The 16,874-nt window shown below is 38.0% G+C and overlaps 1 protein-coding gene across 3 annotated transcripts in view; it reads left to right on the top strand.

Moving 5' to 3' along the window:
- LOC132117907 (bridge-like lipid transfer protein family member 3A) overlaps window positions 1-14,666 on the top strand; it is a 33,239-nt gene extending 18,573 nt beyond the window's left edge. For 2 of the 3 annotated variants that reach the window (XM_059527266.1, XM_059527268.1), the window contains 10 exons: window positions 745-886; window positions 1,077-1,270; window positions 1,946-3,234; window positions 9,370-9,554; window positions 9,639-9,751; window positions 10,088-10,244; window positions 12,161-12,435; window positions 12,593-12,701; window positions 12,805-12,890; window positions 14,525-14,666. In XM_059527266.1, coding sequence (XP_059383249.1) covers window positions 745-886; window positions 1,077-1,270; window positions 1,946-3,234; window positions 9,370-9,554; window positions 9,639-9,751; window positions 10,088-10,244; window positions 12,161-12,435; window positions 12,593-12,701; window positions 12,805-12,890; window positions 14,525-14,635 — 2,661 coding nt within the window. In that variant the 3' untranslated portion in view covers window positions 14,636-14,666. The remainder of the gene's footprint in view (window positions 1-744; window positions 887-1,076; window positions 1,271-1,945; window positions 3,235-9,369; window positions 9,555-9,638; window positions 9,752-10,087; window positions 10,245-12,160; window positions 12,436-12,592; window positions 12,702-12,804; window positions 12,891-14,524) is intronic. The other variant, XM_059527267.1, reaches the window with a different exon arrangement.
- The last annotated feature ends 2,208 nt before the right edge of the window (window positions 14,667-16,874 follow it).

The raw sequence follows: 16,874 nt of genomic DNA, 5'->3' as shown, positions 1-16,874 counted from the left end.
TTTTTTTTTAAGAATCTGATACATTCATGTGTAATGTGGATCGGCAAGTATTTTTCGTTCTCAACTAGACATTGTGAAACTTTAATTTTTAATGTAACGCATCCTTAAGGCTTGAAGATTTCATCAGTGCACTTATGATATAATGCATGTTTACAGTTGTCTTGGTAGCTCAAAAGAGACATAAGTGTGTACTCTTAAAACTACAGTTCTCAAAGTTAGCAAGACTGAATAAACAGAAAATGTGGGGAAAAAAGTTGTTAAATAAATGTTACCCTCAAGTATAAGAAATGGTTTAATGTTCTGCCTGAGTTCAAAAATATGAAGTAGCACAAATGTGTTAAGTTGTGTACATTGATGATAATACATGTTTCTTTAGCAGTATATCAGCATGTGACACTGAAGACTGGGGTAATGATGCTGAAAATACAGTTTAGATCACAGGAATAAACTTCATTTTTACAATATATTCAAATAGAAAACATTTATATTAAATCCGAGAAGAAAAACAATTCTGCTGTTACTGTATAATTGTAAACATATAAATGGAGCATAAGAAACAAAACGTTTTTTTTTTCAGACCCAAACCCCCACCATTATTTTATGATTTGGCTATGGCTATGATTTCTGCTTTTTAAAATAAATTAAATGTTACTAACTCCCAGAACACTGGGTCACCTTTTTTGAGAAGCTAAAGTCAATAAATAAATAAAGCATACTGTTATTAAAACCCATCTGTTGTTGTAGGTGTCCACTGGAGGCCGTCACAGCAAGAGAACACAGTCTCTCTTCTCCTGCAACCGCAAATCATTACATCTCCTAGACAACACTCCTGCAATTCACCTTCAGTTCACTGAATACTACTACCCTGATAACCCTGGACTTCCTGGTGCGTTAGCTATGATTTTACACATCCATTGATTACTATGGTTAATGCCTATCATTCATAAGAACAAACTCACATTTTTGTTCGACCGCTGTGTGAAGGTTGATCTATCTTGGTGGGAAAGAGTTTAATTCATCTTAATCTAATCTTGTAATTTTTATTTTCCTCCCATTGGCCCCTCCTCTCTCTCCAGTTCCCTCCTCTAATCTTTATGCCCAGCTCAATGGTCTGCAAATGTGTCTGGATGCCCCAAGTGTCTTGTGGATGACTCTGTTCTCACGGGGTCTACACAGGACGCTAGATCAGGTCAAAGCCTTTTATCACCTCCAGGACAGCAGCAAGACAGACGAACACATCGATATCCGCCTGGATGCAACACAGCTAAAGGTAAACCAACTATGTGCTTTGAAAGAAATGTTTTGTAAAAGAAAAATTCAGATGTTCCTAATAAGGTTTTGGTGCTTCTTTTCCAAACTAATTTTCATTTTCTTTATCGTAAGCCGGGTTTCCATCCAAAGTTGCAAATTTGTACGCAGAAATGAAATATCACATAAAACATTTGTAAATAAGGACCAAGTTTCCATCAAATGAGCCAAAGAAACAAAAGCACCACTTCCTGATAAACTGGCATATGCAGAACACAATAAATGCTGTAATTACTTTCGCTGGTGGATGCTGCTGTTTGGGAATACAGTCGTGTAAAGACAGATTTTACTTGGGCATTTAAGAATGACCATAGCATTTCAGATGCTGTGCAACGAGATCTCCCATGGCGCAAAGTCACATGATTTTTTTTTTTTGGTGCGCATGGAGGAATTTCCTGGGTAAATGTGTTTTCATCTCCCATTATATGCATTAACCCTTTTCCGCACAAGTCAAAAACCACCTCAAGCGAGCTATAGACATTCCCATATTTAAGTGACACTTTAAAAAGGCAGTTCAGGAACATCATTTATACTTAAAGCCTCGAAAAAACCCTCCATCCTAAAGCAGACATCTTTGCTCTTTCGATAATATTTTTATTTAATTTTAGTGTTTTCACTGAGACTTCTTTCTCTTCAGCTCATCATTCCTCTGGAATCCTCTTTTCTGGATCACCCAGACCGTCCTCAGTCATTGAGTGTCAGTCTTCCTCAGATCGTCCTCAGCAACACACGCCACACTCCTCATGGTTCCCATTCGGACCTCAACAGTACTTATAGCAGCTTCTCTGTCCACCCTTTCTTCCATCCCACAGCTAGCCAACCTTTCCCTCGCGATCAGAGTGTCCTTCATCCCCTGCCTTCTGCATTCCTTCAGCACTCTCTGGAAAATGAGTCCCAGTCATTAGCACACAAACATCCCTCTCGCTCCCAGGATGTCTGGTCTGTCAGTCTGTCCCAAGTGACTCTTGGATTTGAGGGGGCTCGTCGAGGGCTAAGAGGGAAAGCTCTTCCCTTTGTGGAGCCCTTTGCCATATCCTTATGGATTTGCTGCCCTTCTGCCTTCAAAAAAGACTCTCACTGTTCAAATATAGTTGCAGATTCAAAATCCTCAACTTGTTTTAGCAAACAACCACTTCTTGACTCACAGCAGGGTGTAAATAACGTCGCATCTAGTAAAGTTGACCAAACTGAAGATCTAGTCAACTCTCCCATGGCCTCTATTCATATCTTAGCCCAATCCATCACTCCTGTCAAAATGTGGCTCAACCACTACCAGTTTTTAGCTCTTTTGCGGATGAAGGAATACCTTGCCCGACTAGCTGGAGATTTGACCAAGGACGTCCAGGGTTTGGGACAACCTGAGCATAAAACATCAGATCCCCCTTTGGTTTGTCTCTCAATCCTAATGGAGGCGATAGAACTTGCTCTACTGCTTCCTCCTGCAACATCCGAGCAAGTAGAAGAAGCCCATTCTCCTGAGGAAACAGACAGTCCTAGCTTGACCGACCCTGATTTGTCACCATCCCACCATGCTGGCGAGCCAGTACTAATGGAGGACAGTGGGACAGGAAGGAATGAAGATCAAGAGGATGATGCCGAGCAGGAGGGTTCAGTAGAGGAGGCTTGTGAAGCTGTTGAAGAAGGAATGGATGGACCAACGGGGCAGGATGATGAAACTCAGGCCGCCGTTACTTCCTCTTCTCCTCTGCTTTCTCCAGGGAATCCTGCATTACTGTCCCATCATAGCTCCACTTTCAGCTTGGAGGGAGAGCTGTCCAGTGCCCTGAATGCCACCAAAGGTGTCACCAAAGACGCACTCAGCGCCTCCCTGGATCTCACCAAGGGTGCGCTGTCCATCACGAAAGATGCCTTCAGCATGCTGAGCCGAGGATCTGGCATGACGAAACTCTTCACTCCTCAAAACAAGTAAGAACTTTGAGCCATCTGCTTAGCTTAGGTCTTGCTTTTAGGATTGTATTGATTTGGAAAATCTGTTAAATCTTACAGTGGCTGAAATTCATAATTTTACTGTTCACATTTATGTCCTTGGGCTGCTGATGAACTCTTTCAGTTACAAAAAAAAAAATAAAAAACAGTTCGATCACTTGGCCATTGTTGACTCCATCCTACAAATTATCGCCTAATCAGAAACATTTAATTTGTGGTTAAGCTTGAAACAATGTATTTTTTGTTTCTGAATGTCTCACAAACAGTGCACACAGTACATAATTGAAAAGAGCTGATACCGCTTGTGGCAATTTTAGTGAAAGCCTATATTTAGTTTAAGGAAGACACACTGGGCTGTATTTGAAACCATTAGTTGCAGTACATTATAAATGTCTGTCCCTCTATTGAAAGTCCATTACACCACAATTTTGATGCATCAAATAGTTCGGAAAGGCATCGGAAAAGTAATCCATATAAATTGAGTGGTTAAATCCAAGTTTACGTAAATATTTACCCACTTTGTAATAGATAAGATCTAACAACCCAGTAATTTTATTTTTTTGGTTAGCCTTTCTCTGCAAGCTGGTATAAAAAAAAAAGTTGCTCAGATTTTGCTCCCCCTGTGACAAAGAAAGTGGATCTTATTATAATATTAACACTCCTTTATCTGCAAGTTTCTACCCATGGTGCCACCATTGTGTTTTCACAGACAACAACAGTGTACCAGTTTTAACGCCACGACAAAAGTTTGAGCAAAGCATTCGAACTGTTCTGTCTTTGAATGCACTGATGAGTACAGATCACTACCTTCACATTAGAGGTCGACCGATGTATCGGTTTTGCCGATTAATCGGCACCGATACTTGATTGCTGGAACAATCGGTTATCTGCAAAAATCCATGGTGATAGTTTTCCAGGTTGAGTCCGTTGCTGGAGCAGCTGAGAAGGGTCTGTATACATTATACAGTGCGAGAGCAGTCTCTATTGGCTGAAATCACTGACAGCACGTGTTCTTTGTTTAGACATGTGATGCTGCACGCTGAACAGAGGAGAAACTTCAGACACGGATTTAAATGCAGCTGACAGAATATCCTGCCCTGCCACAGAGCGACATTCACATACAGTAGTTTTCCGTTAAATTACATTATTTTCGCCCGAATCATTGTTAATGTACATAATGAATTGTATATTGAGCATTTTCATCAAAACGTTTGTCTTTCCGTGGCTCTAATAAAGTCTGTATGCTTCATTTATAGAGCTGTAATATTGACGGTTTCATAGGCCGCACGCGCCTGGACCTAAGTTAACTTCCGGTCTGTGTTGTGTATATCGGTCTGGCTCCGGTGCCTTCTACAAACGCAGTTAAAGTCAAGGTGATGAGCAGACTGAAGTTGGGGTCAGATGGTTGTGCTGTGCGATGTGTTTCCCATACATTTATTTATTTTTTAAGACTCGCCATGATTTGAAAACTGATCGATTTTCCAAAGGGCTTCGTTGAATAAACATGAGTCACGCTACGTACTGCACGTTTAATAATAATAATTCCTTCAATTTATATGTTTAAATATCAAAACGAGGCACGGGTGTTTTTATATCACTATTTCTGAAGGAAGACTTGCATGTTATATGCCTGATAACGCAGCGTTTGTGAGCGTAGCTTTGCTTTGTTTACTGCTGTTACTGGGGAAACCTCTATTTCTCGCGCTTTATGCATCTCCTGCTTTGAAATAATTAATTTGCATTTTCATTAAGTCCACCGGATTTATGCAGCAAACATATTTTGTTTGTTATCAAAAAAAAATCTACTCTAGAGGGACTTGGCTGTTGTTATTGACTCTATTTGGAAGTCTACCGGAAGTTAAGTTAGGGCCACAAAAGCGCATATGTGCAGTAACGTTTGTTTATGTTGTTGCCGTTGAAACCGTCTATAGATCGCCATTTCCGTTTGCTCCGTTTTTTTTAAACAGTGATCTTCAAACTTATCTATGCCTCATTGTTGAAGTAAACTTGTGTCCGTTTGGTGAATAAATTAACTGTTTAAGAGCACTGCTCGAGTTAAACGCGATACATCCAGAGTAGGGCTGCACGATATTGGGAAAAAATGACATTGCGATATTTTATTTTTCTGCGATATATATTGCGATATGAAATCTAATCTATTTTTTTCTTACAAACAAAAATGGGGTGAGCACACTTACATTCTCATTTTAAATGATTTAAACATCGACACCATCTTGTCAATTGATTAATATGCGCGAGGGAGAGAGAGCAAGACGGTGAGCATGCGGCCGGGTCTCTCTCTCGCGCTCTCTCTCTCTCTCTCTCTCTCTCTCTCGCACGCACTCTCTCGCGCGCTTTCTTGCGCTCTCTCTCTCTCTCTCTCTCTCTCCCTCTCTCTCTCTGCCCTGTTAAACTGACAGGACTTAAAAACGCATGCAAATTATAAACTTTCACTCTATGATGGTTAAGCTGTGCAATTAATCCGCGAGTCACATTCGTCAAGGGCCGGGGAGCAGCTGGCCCGTACAGTTAATGAATAACAGATCAACTACGACAGCCTACATCGCACATCCTGCGATGTGACTATCGTGGATTCGTACATCACGATATCGATGCTTAAACGACACATCGTGCAGCCCTAATCCAGAGTGTGTGTGTGATACCGATGAGTTCTCCTAGACTCAGTGCTGCTCTTTTATTTTGATTAGATAATCATGAAGTGTTCAAAAATACAAGCAGTTAAAGTATTAGAGTAAACATTGTGCTGGTATAATTGTAGGGCCCTATGATTTCTGTGACGTGGAAAACATGGATGGAATCACGGAATCCAGTCATAAAACAGAATTCACAGTTTAACGTGGAATGTCAAATTTTGAATGAATTAATCAAAAGTATTTAATTACACTTAAATCAAATCACGATATGGACTAGTATCTGTAACTATAAAGCCCCAAAGGTTTATTTAAATATGACTCTTGCATGTTCTGCGTTACTGTTAATGAATGGCGCAGACGCGAGGTTTCATTTTTTACACACATAACGTTACTGAAGCGCGTGACGCTCGCGGTGATTACAGCGTCTGCCATCTTACTAAATGAGGATGTAAACACATGTGAACAGCATCTCCAGAACTGCTCTGAGAGAGCTTTCATGAGCATCTGACCGTTTTATTTGAATAAAACTAGCATCATATCCATAGACCGTATGGTCATATCACATACACAGAACTGTAAAGGTATTCACGGCAGCCCGTGTTTTGAAGTCTATTTTTCAGTAAAATGTACATAGCCTACTACTACTACTAAAATGAAACAAACAATCATTTTTAAGGAATAATCACACAACATTTCTTCCATGTTTTAATTTGAATAGTAAATCCCCTTTGTTTGCCAAAAACAAAGTTTGCTTAATTTTCAGTAATTAAAAGACAAATAAAGTTAATGTTTCATGCCTTTATTGGATAACCAGAAAAATTTTAATACACAACACAGAATTTTTTAGGCGGGACAAATCAAAAGGCTTCTTGAAGGGAAAAAAAGGAATAAATCAAGTTGTTTTATGCATTCAAATTTGTGTTGTCACTGTACCAAAATTTCTGTATTCGGTACCAATACCAGTGAAAATCCACGGTTCTCGGTACTAATTTCAGTACCAAAGCAAACCACAAAAATATGCTAATAAAACAAACCAAAAAAACTTTTTATCACAAAAAATAAAACCAATGCCATTCTTTATACTTATTTACAATTGTGTTTAGAGTTTTTCTACAAGTAATATAATTATGAAAAACAGTAAACGAGTTTCACCCAAATTTAATTTGTCTTTTAATTAATGAAATTTAAACATTTTATTTTTTGGTAAATAAATGGGATTTGCTATTAAAATTAAAACATGAAAGAAATATTGTGTGATTTATTTCTCTAAAAAGTTTTATTAATTTTTTCAACAGTAGTAGCAGTATCACATACTTTCTACTAAATAATAGTAATATTTGTAGCACAATGCCTTTATGTAAAAATGAACTTATTTTGACGGGTTACCGTGAATAGCTTTAAACTGACACTGGTTTTACTCAAATGAAATGGTAAAATGCTTTTGAAGTGACTCAGAACAGTTCTGGTGATGTTGTTTTATGTATTTATCTCCTCACTGAGACGGCAGATGCTGAAATTACTGCAAGCATCATGTGCTTCAGTCTATGTAGTAAACAAGCCATTCATTCATTCATTCACACAGAGATGCGCAGAACATGCAAGATTCATATTTCAACGAACTTTCAGCTTAACATTTACAGATACTGGTCCATATGGAGATTTGATTTGATTAATTTAAAAAAGTTAATTTAATTTAATATAGCATATTAATTTATGCTAACTTTGACAAATTCTGTGACTTTCCATATTAAAATGTAAGTTTCATTTTCATGACTGGATTTTGAGATTCTGTCCGCGTATGCGCTGTGTGCGTCAAGAACCGTGTTGACCGGGTCCTCGGTACCACCGGAACTTAAAGAAACCTGGTACCGCCACATTTTTATTTTTTTAGTACCGACTTGGTACCAAAGTACCGGGTCTTTTGACAACACTAATACAAATAATTAGACATGCTAAAACACAATTTGGTAACGATAAAAAATATGGTGAGAAAAAATAAAACATTTAATAGGGCCATAAACGCAATTTTTGTTCGACTTTTATTAAATTGATGTAAAAATGTATGTTTCGTGTTTTTGATTAATTAGACTTAATTTTTGATTAATAAACTTTAATTTAACTATTAAAAAGAAGTGGATAAAAAATAAAATGGAAAAAACAAAGAATCCATAAAAATTAAAATAGAAATAATGAAATTTTGGAAAAAATTTAATGGATTTCATAGGGCTCTATTAAAATTTGGTAATTTCAACATTTATTATTACTATTATTATTATTATTATTACTTTTATTATTATTAATACTACTAGTATGGTTAATTATTATTATTATTATTTTTTCTTTTAATAAAGCACTATTTTAGTTTTTGTTCAGTATCCATTTTAAAAACTATCAGTTAATTAATCAGCATCGGCCAGTTTGGTCCAACCTAGCTATCAGTATCGGCAAAATCCAATTCCAATATCAGTCGACCTCTACTTCACATTCATAACGAAAGTGAAAGTGACGTGACATGCAGCCAAGTATGGTGACCCAAACGAATTTGTGCTCTGCATTTAACCCATCCAAAGTGCACACACACACACAGCAGTGAACACACACACACACCGTGAACACACACAAGGAGCAGTGGGCAGTCATTTATGCTGCGGAAGTATAATAGGGTTAGGGTTAGAGTCATACTCTCTAACCACTAGGCGATGACTTCCCTACTACTTCCCTACTTCCCCGACTGTTTTTGCAACATATTTGTTTTTAACAAACTTGTGTGGATCTGACAGTTTAAGTGCAATAAGTGAAAACTTAGTTTAGTACTCACATGCTGTGACAGACACATCAGAAGTTAAAACTAATATTGTTTATTTAATTTCAGCGTGATAGACATAATCAAAACCGAACTGATGTTTTTAGCAGAGTATCTGAGGAATAAGCTGTTAATTTGCAGATCTATTCCGGAAAAGGGGACGGGGTGCAGCAGCTTATTTGCATTTAAAGAAACAGGCATGAATACGGTGTGTTTCTGCTTCCACTCAAAGTAGGCTTTTTCAAAATGATATAATAAATGACCTGTAGAGTATTTTGAGCTGAGATTTCACAGACACATTATGGGGACACCTGAGACTTATATTACATAATTTAATAATAGGACATAAAAGGTCTCAATTCACATGGATTACTTTAGGATTTTTAGGTCTTTATGACCTTTTTGAAGCGTCAATGTTCTGGTGGACTTGACTTTCAACGAAGGGAGAGAAGTCTCTCAAGTTTCATTACAAATATCCTCTGAGTTTCCAAAATGCATAGTTTTATGGGTTTGTAATGACATGTGGATAAGTAATTAATGACAAAATTAATGAACTGTCCCTTTAATGTTGGACAAGTTATGCTGAACTCTTCCTGCCGGTGTGGTTAATGACTTGTAATTCAACTCAAGTATCATTTGTTGATATGACTTCTGTAGGGAGCAAAGTGCACGGCCAGAAGAGTCCAGTCCCTCCATAATGGGGAACCAGCGGCTTCAGTCCATGAAACAGTCGCCTTCCCAAAACTCCTGTGACAGTGCCATTTTAGAAAGTAGTCTGTCGGACGATGGCTTGTCCATTGATAGTGACATCAGTGAAAACTTTGTCATCCTCATGGACTCCGGTACAGCACTTGCACTTTTATTTTAAAGCCATAACCATAACTGTCAGTGTCTAAGTCATGTGTATTTGTGTTGTTGTGATTCAGAGTCTTTGCGTCCCAATGGTGCAGGTGTCTCCGGCAGCTGTGTGAGTCCAGCTCCAGGAACAGACCTCAGCAGCTCTCTATCCCAGAGCACTGAAGACATTGCTCAAGATATGGTGAGTGTTATCTGTCTGTAGCACATCTAGAAACTCCTCAGTTTCCTAAATTGACTAACCACAAATACTTATTTCAGAAGTTATAAGAACTGGATTAATGCAAACTGTTTACATATTGATTTAGCATTTTCCAGTGTAACCAGGAGCTGTCGGGCTGTGTTTGACAAATTTGTACATATTCATACATATTCAAAGAGTAAAATTGTGCCAGATTTGATGCCAGTGACCAAAAAAACTAAATTGTAGACAGGTACTTTACTAATCAGTGAAAGTTTAGTAATCAATCAGTGCTGTCAACAGCTTTTACTTTGATCATAGTTGTTGTTTCTTTCTCAGGTGTCTGTGTTAGTTCTGTGTCTGAGTCGAATGGGGTGCCTGACAGAGATGCGTGGTGAAGATATCGTGGTGGCACTGGAAGCCCAAGAGCTTGTGCCTAAACAACATGGCAACCATAAAGTCACAGACCTGCTGGGAGGACTGGCACTGACACAGGGTTAGGATGTGTCCGTTAATGTGAATGCCAAATATGATGCCATTTAAAATCTTTACACTTCAAGGCCTAATTGTTATTATTATTTTTTTTTTATTATTATTATTATTTGGACATCTTTGACCACATATCTTATGACCAAACATTCCCAAGATACCATTGGTGACACTTTCACTGTGAGCACCACAACTGGCCCTCAGTATTTGAGTGTCCTTGTGCTGATTCAGCTTCTCACAAGCTGACAAACATGCATGCCAGGAAGGTTTCAGTTTCTGTGGTTTCCAGGTGCATCTAACCTGATCACGTGAGAAAACAACTATTTTACCAAGTGGTGATTTTGAATGTGTCTGCACAATATTGAAATGATTAGAAATAAAGAAAGCATAAAGGTCCACCACTAAACGTAACCATCAGTTGGGCATAAGCAGATTTTACAAAAAGCCACAAATATATGGTTATACAGATTTGTTATTGAATAAAACCCACTCAAAACAAAAAAAAAAGTTATGAATTGGCCATGGCAATGGGTGCCATCAGAATCAAATAGCTGATAAAAACATCACAATAATCCACAAGTAATTCAAACCGCTGAAGCAAAAAGCTGTGTTTTAAGGAACAAATCCATCTTTAAGACATTTTTAAATTCAATGCGTTGCTTCCCGGCTAAAATATGACTCCTTTATCCATAATAGGGCTGTCACTTTTGTGAAAAAATCATTTTCGATTTTTAAGACATAAGTGTTCATTGAATCGATTGTAAAATCGATTTTCGATGTCTAAAAATTGAAAAAAAAAAAGGTTTCCTTTTTCAACGTCAAATAACGGAAGAAGGTAAAGAGAGCGCTGGTAACGCACTAGTCAGCAATATTTCTTATTTCTTGGCATGAAGTTTCGTGCAGAATAACAAACAGCAACAGGAGTGCAACATTCTCGAAAAAATATATATGCAGAGGGGACGGCTGCCATAACAAAAGAAAAACATCACTTCAGGCTTCAACCCGGCTGCATTTATGATTTAGGCAATTCAAAAATCTCCAAGATTATTTTAAATAATGATTCAATCCATTTCAAACAACTGTCCAAAAAAATGAAACTTTAAATGGACTTGAGAACAGGCCATGTGTGTTTTTTTATTGAACGTAACCGACACTAGGCAGGCATATTGTAATGCGCAAAATAAGGCCATTGCAAATTTATTGGACAGGAAAACAAGTCGATCAACATTTTCGGGGTCCAGAGGGGAGCGTTTTTTATTCACTATATGTCCAGCTGTTGAGAAAACGCGCTCCGACCGCACTGATGTCCCAGGGACACTCGGGTACAGCTGCGCAAGGTGGGGGTATTACTGCCAATTTTCCATCACAAAAGCCGGTCGCTTGCAATGGTCCTTTTCATAACTCATAACTCGTCTACTGCGCCGCGAGACCTCCAGACACGTGTAAATGCATCTTTACACTGACTAACACTGAAATCATTCGCGCCAGACACTCTATTCACATTTGGTGCGAACGCAGAGAGGTCACTTTCGACGTCACTGGGTCTTCTAGGCGCGTAAAATGCTGGTATTTTCTGTCTAGCTTTCGCAACGCATACTGCAATTTCAGATTTCTTTATTTTCTTTCTCTGCTTGTTTGTGAATTTTGTTACATCTATATTTTCTAATTGCTTAATTATTTTAAAATTAATAGTGTACATATTTGGTTAAAATCGATTCCCTATTTTCTTTTTCGAAACCTTTTCTGGTTGGTCCGATCGATTGTGCAATCGATTTTCGAACTAAAAGTGACAGCCCTATTCCATAATATTGCTTACTCCAGGGTAGAAACACACTGATGTTAACATCATGTGTGTGCAGATACATGCAGTATGGCACTTATTTAAGATTTACCAAAATGTTTTTTTTTCTCTCTCCACAACAGCCGGTTCTTCCTCCCCGAGTGCTCCTCTGTCTCCCGGGCCCCGGTCTCTCTCCTGTCCCCCAGCAGCGGCCCTCAGGATGGAGATGGGACCACGTGCAGCCAGACACTCTCCTCTGTCTGAGAGCGTGGGCTTCATGGAAATGTGCCTGACAGGGTGCAAAGCAGAGCTCCTGGCTTCTACCTTAAACATGCTGGGACCCTTCCTGGAGGACGAGCTCAGCACAGACCCCCAGCCGATGAGACTGTGGTTACGGGACACTGCTATTACACTAAAGGTGAGAATGAGGGCCAAATGATGCCCATAATCAGAGCTAATGGAAGACTAGACATTCCCTTTTATAGTTGATCAGTTAATGGACAAGCTTCAACATTTTATAAAGCAAGACAAGACAAAGGCAATGAGAAATGATTTGTGTTCTCCCTCTCTGACAGGACGATGGTCCTCGTCTGTACCCGACCGCTCCTCAGCCAGTTCCTGTGCTCTTCTCTCTGGACGGCATTGTGCTGGAGTGTATGGATGATGGGATCCTCAGCTTGAGACGTGAGTCCTTTGGGTTTGAGTTCCCGCAGCTGCTCAGATTACAGGATATATGTCACCTGTTAAACTAACGTTTGCTTCCTCTGTTTCACTTTTACACATGCAGCTGCGCAGAGCCAATCAGGGATCGAGACTGACGAGGACAAAGATAGAGCTGGCCAATCCTGCTTCAGAGCCGAGGAGAAGAACAAGGTATCATATATTAGAAAATCATTATACTCAATGTTATGTTGCATTATTTATGTGTTTGGCCATGTTTGAGTTTGGTTTGAGATGTCAAACAGAACATCTGCCCCAATTGTAGTTTTTAAATCTCATTTTCACTCATATTGAAATTGAACGTTGCATTTCCAGATGCATGATGTCAGGATGGACATAGAAAGATAAAAGAAAAATGACTTTTGACGTTGTCTGGATCAAACCTAGTGTGACGCATCTTGTGGTACCATTTTTTTGTTATACACAAGCACAAATTAGCTTTGTATGGTAGCCCATTTGTGAAATAAAAATATGCTTCAGTCAAAATTCAGAGATAAAACTAAAGAAGTGGACATTATGAGATACTAAGTCAAAATTTAGATAAAAAGACAAATGATATTATATAATAAAAAATAAAATTAGAATTGTCTTTTGAGTTTTTGTAATGATTGACTTTTTGGCTCATAATGTCAACTTTTTATTATCTCAATTTTATCATAATTGATGTGTATTTCTACTGTTTTGCCAATTATGTTTGTCATTAATTTCGACTTATGTCATAGTTGTTTTTTTCAGTGCCAACATGTCATAATTATGACTTTAATTTCTCTTTTAACCTTTTTCATTTTAAATATCTCATAATTATGACAGTGTCTCGGTTTGGATTATTTTATCTCATAATTTACTTAGCATCTCAAAATTAGCTTTGCTTTTGCTTTTTATTCCAATTTTTTTTTTTTTTCTTTTTTCTTTTTTTTTTTAGCCTGACTTTTTTATGTGGCCAAAATGGGCTTCCATAAGATTTTAGAGGTTTTGTTCGTGTGTCCTTTTCAGAGAAATATAAAAAAATATGGTTTAGTTTTTAAAGTTTAAAGCCTACAGTAATTTTCCAGTGTGTGGCTACGAGAGGACAAGACTCTCAAATGTCAACAGTGGCATTTGATACCTTAATTACATGTCTGAAGCCTAAATGTCTTTTATTACTTCTGGGTGAAGGTATATTGCTACAACTGCTCACAAAAATTGTCTCTCGAGTCCTATTCAAACGGGACTAGGTTTCTAAATGACGTTTGAGTTTAGATTCTTATCACCTGACGTCTAAGCATCTCTGTGTTTATTACAGAGGTAGTAGGGTCTGTTTTGTGCATCACACGCTCTGAATCATTCAGATTCATTACCATAGTATAACCACAGGTTTACTACAAATACCACGGTGAAGTTATATGGCTAGTATGTTAATGTGTGGTTACTTTTAGTTTTATGTTTAATTTTCGTAAAGTTGCACATGTAATTAAAACATTTATTTAACAGTTATTTAAATTTTTTCTTTCCCGGGAGTCAAACAAATCAAAAAAGCGTACGGTAAAATCATCTACAACAGTTCACGTTGGCCAAAACACATTGTCGCAATTACAAACAAATTTGCATTCGGACAGGATTCGTTTTCTCACAGGATCACTGAATTTGCTCCGTAATTATTACAGACGTAGCAGATTTGGACGGGATTAAGATATAGGAAATAGGGCTTTAAAGTGTGTTTCAAAAGAGTGTTTTTGTTCAAGCTGATCACGTCTGATGTTTAGTCTAGTTGAGAATCTAATCGGTTTCTGTTTTCACTGTTGGTTCAGTCTCTGGAGTCCAGACTCGCTGATGTCCAGTCAGCTCTCGAGAAAGCTCAGATTGACCGAGAGCGCCTGCTACAGGAAGTGATGAAACACAACCCCTCCTTCACCTTATGATGAACAAAGGGAAAGAAACCAGACTTGAGTCCATCTCTTGAAATCACAGGTCTCTTCCTGTAGTAACGTTTCTCTGTATGTGACTGCACTACACGGGACTGAATCCAGTCACATATTCTCTTTCACTGCACACTGGATCATCTCTTTACTTCTGGTCAGCATGCTTCTTGTACAATAGTCATTTTTGTTTCACGAGAGGACTGTGTCCAGCTTTTAGGCTTTATAGACGTTCCTGAGTGTTGTTTGGTACCACGACTGGAAGACACAAGCTCTGTTCCAGAACTTAGAGAGCTGTTAATGCATCAACGAAACTTCACTAAATATTACTCGTCATGTGCATCCAATAATCGCAATAATTCTATACATTTCATCACCAAATTCAAACAACATGACATGCTTTGATTTTATTGATATCTCTGTTCAAGCGGCACTTGAACCAATCATCTCTTCCTCTTTACTACTAGTTACAGCATGAAATGGACATCAGAAGGTTGCTAAAAAAATCTTTGTTTAATTAACATTTGTGTACAAAGTACAATTTTGAAAAAATGGCGAGTGAATTTGGACCATTGTTAATTTTAACATTAAATAGTTTCAATTTTAGAGTAATTTATCAATTGTAAGCTCACAGCGTTGGTTCACAGATGGTTCTCCTCAAGAAAAATTCACGTCTGTCCAAAAATATATGCATGTCAAAATGAACCGTATAGAATTACATCAACCCCAATCGAATCTAGAGCATGCGAAGTGGAATCTAAACAATTTTGTGAAATCGGTCTCAATTACCAGCGCTAACAGATGCACGTCGAGACATATTACAGGTTCTTTTTTTATATGTGCATTTTAAAATGTTGTGCTTGTTGGAGGATGTTCACTTCAGATTTGAAATCAGTCTCCTGTGAGGTTCCTTGACCGTTAGGATGCTGCTTTTGACGCTAACTAGTAAGTGTAGACAGCAAGGCAGTCTGCTAGGTTTAGGAACAGAGCTGTGGATTTGATTGGAGTACTGTGTCGTATGTTTCTTATCATGTGTAAAATACAGCTGATGTGTGTGTGTTATTCAAGAAAGGACTTTGACTTAAATGCACTGTAAATATCACAGTTTTATCTGAGGTTCAGTGTACATTATTAACCGACACATCCTAGGATCACGTCCTCGTGCCGTACAGATGAAGTGATCATCGAGGAGCATTAGTGCCAGTGCTCGTGGTCAAATGATGAGACTTCACTTTGATTCAGTATTACAATGCTTACTTGTGTCAATGTCACACATTCTGTCCAGATTTATGACAGTGGGTTACCGTATTTAATTAATTATTTTGGGTTAAAGTCTGTTACACTAAAGACACTTTTAGATATATCACTACTCTGTAGAGTTCAGACAAATATATTAACGTTTATGCATATTTATTTGAACTTTATATGTATGAGATGGTTTTTTTGATTGGATGTCCACTGACAGATGTGGATCACAAGGATGGTTTTTGTGGTTGATCTGTGTCATGAAGCAGATAAATCCTGCCTCAGTGATGGTTTGTAGGAATAAATGTGGCTCCTAGGTCTATTATCATCCCTCTGTCTTCAGACGTTTGGATTGATTTATCAGCAAATGTCTGGTTCTTTCAAATGTGGCCCATCTTTCTGTTTCTGTAGAGTTCCAGTGAGCTTAGCTTTGAGTGTAATGTGTAGCATTCATATACACTAAACAATCTCTGTTCGTGTATCAAGAGATTTCTGTCTTTCACAGACCTTTAGAAAACTAATGTTACTGTAGTCTAAACTAGAAAGACTTTTATGTAGATGGTACGATCCAAAAATAACTTCATTCTCACTGCATGGAAGAAAACGTGTGTTGGTGTTTTATGCATGACTTTACTTGAAGTGCAACATCATCAAGGTCACTGACTGTTTATTTTATATCTGTTTTATTTAATTTCATGTAAGGGTGATTGTTACTGTACTTTGAGGATTGCCTGTGATCAGAATGAGCATATTGAGCTGATTTTACTAATAGTATTGATTGTTTTTAGCTGTGTAGTTGGTACTGAATTCACTTCTGTTTGTGTGTGTGTGTGTGTGTTACACATGAAGTTGTCAGACAGTGTGGAGCAGGGATCTGCTCCTCTCTGACTGAAAGTTCACCTCGTTTATGTTTTGCCATATATTTACATGAAATGGAAATGCACTTTACATGCGTGCTGATTTCATTGCTCTCCTTTAAAGTTTCAGAAAAGTTCTC

This window comes from Carassius carassius, chromosome 37 (genome assembly GCF_963082965.1).
Source record: "Carassius carassius chromosome 37, fCarCar2.1, whole genome shotgun sequence".
Taxonomy (NCBI): Eukaryota; Metazoa; Chordata; class Actinopteri; order Cypriniformes; family Cyprinidae; genus Carassius; species Carassius carassius.
Note: the sequence above shows the minus strand (reverse complement) of the source record. Positions and strands in the feature narration are given on the sequence as shown.